The sequence below is a fragment of the Camelina sativa genome, chromosome 4 (genome assembly GCF_000633955.1).
Source record: "Camelina sativa cultivar DH55 chromosome 4, Cs, whole genome shotgun sequence".
Lineage (NCBI taxonomy): Eukaryota > Viridiplantae > Streptophyta > Magnoliopsida > Brassicales > Brassicaceae > Camelina > Camelina sativa.
The window spans coordinates 27,577,041-27,578,718 of record NC_025688.1 but is presented as its reverse complement, the minus strand read 5'-3'; the positions used below and the strand labels follow the sequence as shown (position 1 = coordinate 27,578,718).

Genomic DNA, 1,678 nt, shown 5'->3' with positions numbered 1-1,678 from the left:
TATGTTGGAGTCGGCGGTGGTGGTGACTTGTAGACATAAGTCGGAGTTGGTGGTGGAGGAGACTTATAGACATATGTCGGGGTTGGAGGAGGCGGGGACTTGTAGACGTAAGTAGGGGTTGGCGGTGGTGGTGATTTGTAGACATAGGTCGGAGTTGGTGGTGGAGGAGACTTGTAGACATAAGTATGGGTTGGAGGAGGCGGGGACTTGTAGACATAGGTCGGAGTCGGTGGTGGAGGAGACTTGTAGACATATGTTGGGATTGGAGGAGGCGGAGACTTGTAGACATAGGTCGGAGTTGGTGGTGGAGGAGACTTGTAGACATATGTTGGGGTTGGAGGAGGCGGAGACTTATAGACATATGTTGGGGTTGGAGGAGGCGGAGACTTGTAGACATAGATCGGGGTTGGTGGTGGAGGAGACTTGTAGACATATGTTGGGGTTGGAGGTGGCGGTGACTTGTAAATGTAAGTAGGAGTTGGCGGTGGTGGAGATTTGTAGACATAGGTTGGTGGTGGTGGGGACTTGTAGTAGTAAGGAGGATGGTAAGGTGCCGGTTTGTGACATTCTCCGTAAGGTTTCTTTGGTGCATAAGCAAAGGACTTAGCATAAAGAACAACCTCGTCCTTTGTCTTCGATTTCACGTGAAGTTTAGCACCCTTGTTACCCCAATGGTAATCTGTGGGAATGTTACATGGTGAGCCCTTAGGCGGTGCGTGAAGCTTGGCCGTGCACACATCACCTCCGTATTTACGGTAGTTGTATCCCTTAACGGTGATTGCGTATTTACCATTGTTCTTGGTCTTTCCGTATGCCTTAACCGTCTTGTCACCGGCCTTACAAGTCACTTCCACAACAGCACCTAAAATGACAAAAACAAATTATGTTAAAATCTAAAATATTATTTCCTGTCCTTATAGTTGGTATCCACAAAATCGATTTTGCTTGTTCGATCTCTTTGGATTGTTTAAGTCAATAACAGATTCTTGTCTTTTTCTTGACTTAATATCGTTTTCTTTTCTCCACTAATGAAATAATCTATACTACATGCAACCACCACTTTACAATACAATGCTACAAGCATATAGTTTATCCTAGAATTAATCATCAAATATAACATATCTTATCTAGTCAAGTAAGGAATTTGCTAAGATTAAAATTCATTATTGAACACATGGAAATACCTTGGAGATGCTTCTTATCATGAGACTTTTTGGGGTGAGTCCAGTCATAACATCTGTAACAATACACTTTACCAACAACTTTGAAGACAAGTGGATGTGGGTGTGGGTGAGGATGAGGGTATGACACCGGAGGAGGTGGTGATGAGTAGTAGTACGGTGGTGTGTATGACTTTGGCGGTGGTGGTGGTGATGAGTATACATATGGAGGAGGGGGGGATTTAACCGGAGGGGGTGGGGAGTTGTAGTAGTATGGAGGAGGGAGAGATTTAACTGGAGGGGGTGGGTAGTTGTAGTAGTATGGAGGAGGAGGAGATTTAACCGGAGGGGGTGGTGAATGATAGTAATATGGTGGTGGTGGAGACTTAACCGGAGGGGGTGGTGAATGATAGTAGTACGGTGGTGGCGGAGACTTAACTGGAGGGGGTGGTGAGTGATAATAGTATGGAGGAGGGGGAGATTTCACTGGAGGGGGAGGAGAGTGATAGTAGTATGGG

General features: G+C 45.8%; 1 protein-coding gene across 1 annotated transcript in view; it reads right to left on the bottom strand.

Moving 5' to 3' along the window:
• The window catches only part of LOC104784384 (extensin-1-like), a 1,728-nt gene continuing 401 nt past the window's right edge, over positions 352 to 1,678 (bottom strand). Inside the window, exons 2-4 of the mRNA XM_010509415.1 lie at positions 1,185 to 1,593; positions 566 to 862; positions 352 to 422 (exon numbers count right to left, since the gene is read on the bottom strand). Coding sequence (XP_010507717.1) covers positions 352 to 422; positions 566 to 862; positions 1,185 to 1,593 — 777 coding nt within the window. The remainder of the gene's footprint in view (positions 423 to 565; positions 863 to 1,184; positions 1,594 to 1,678) is intronic.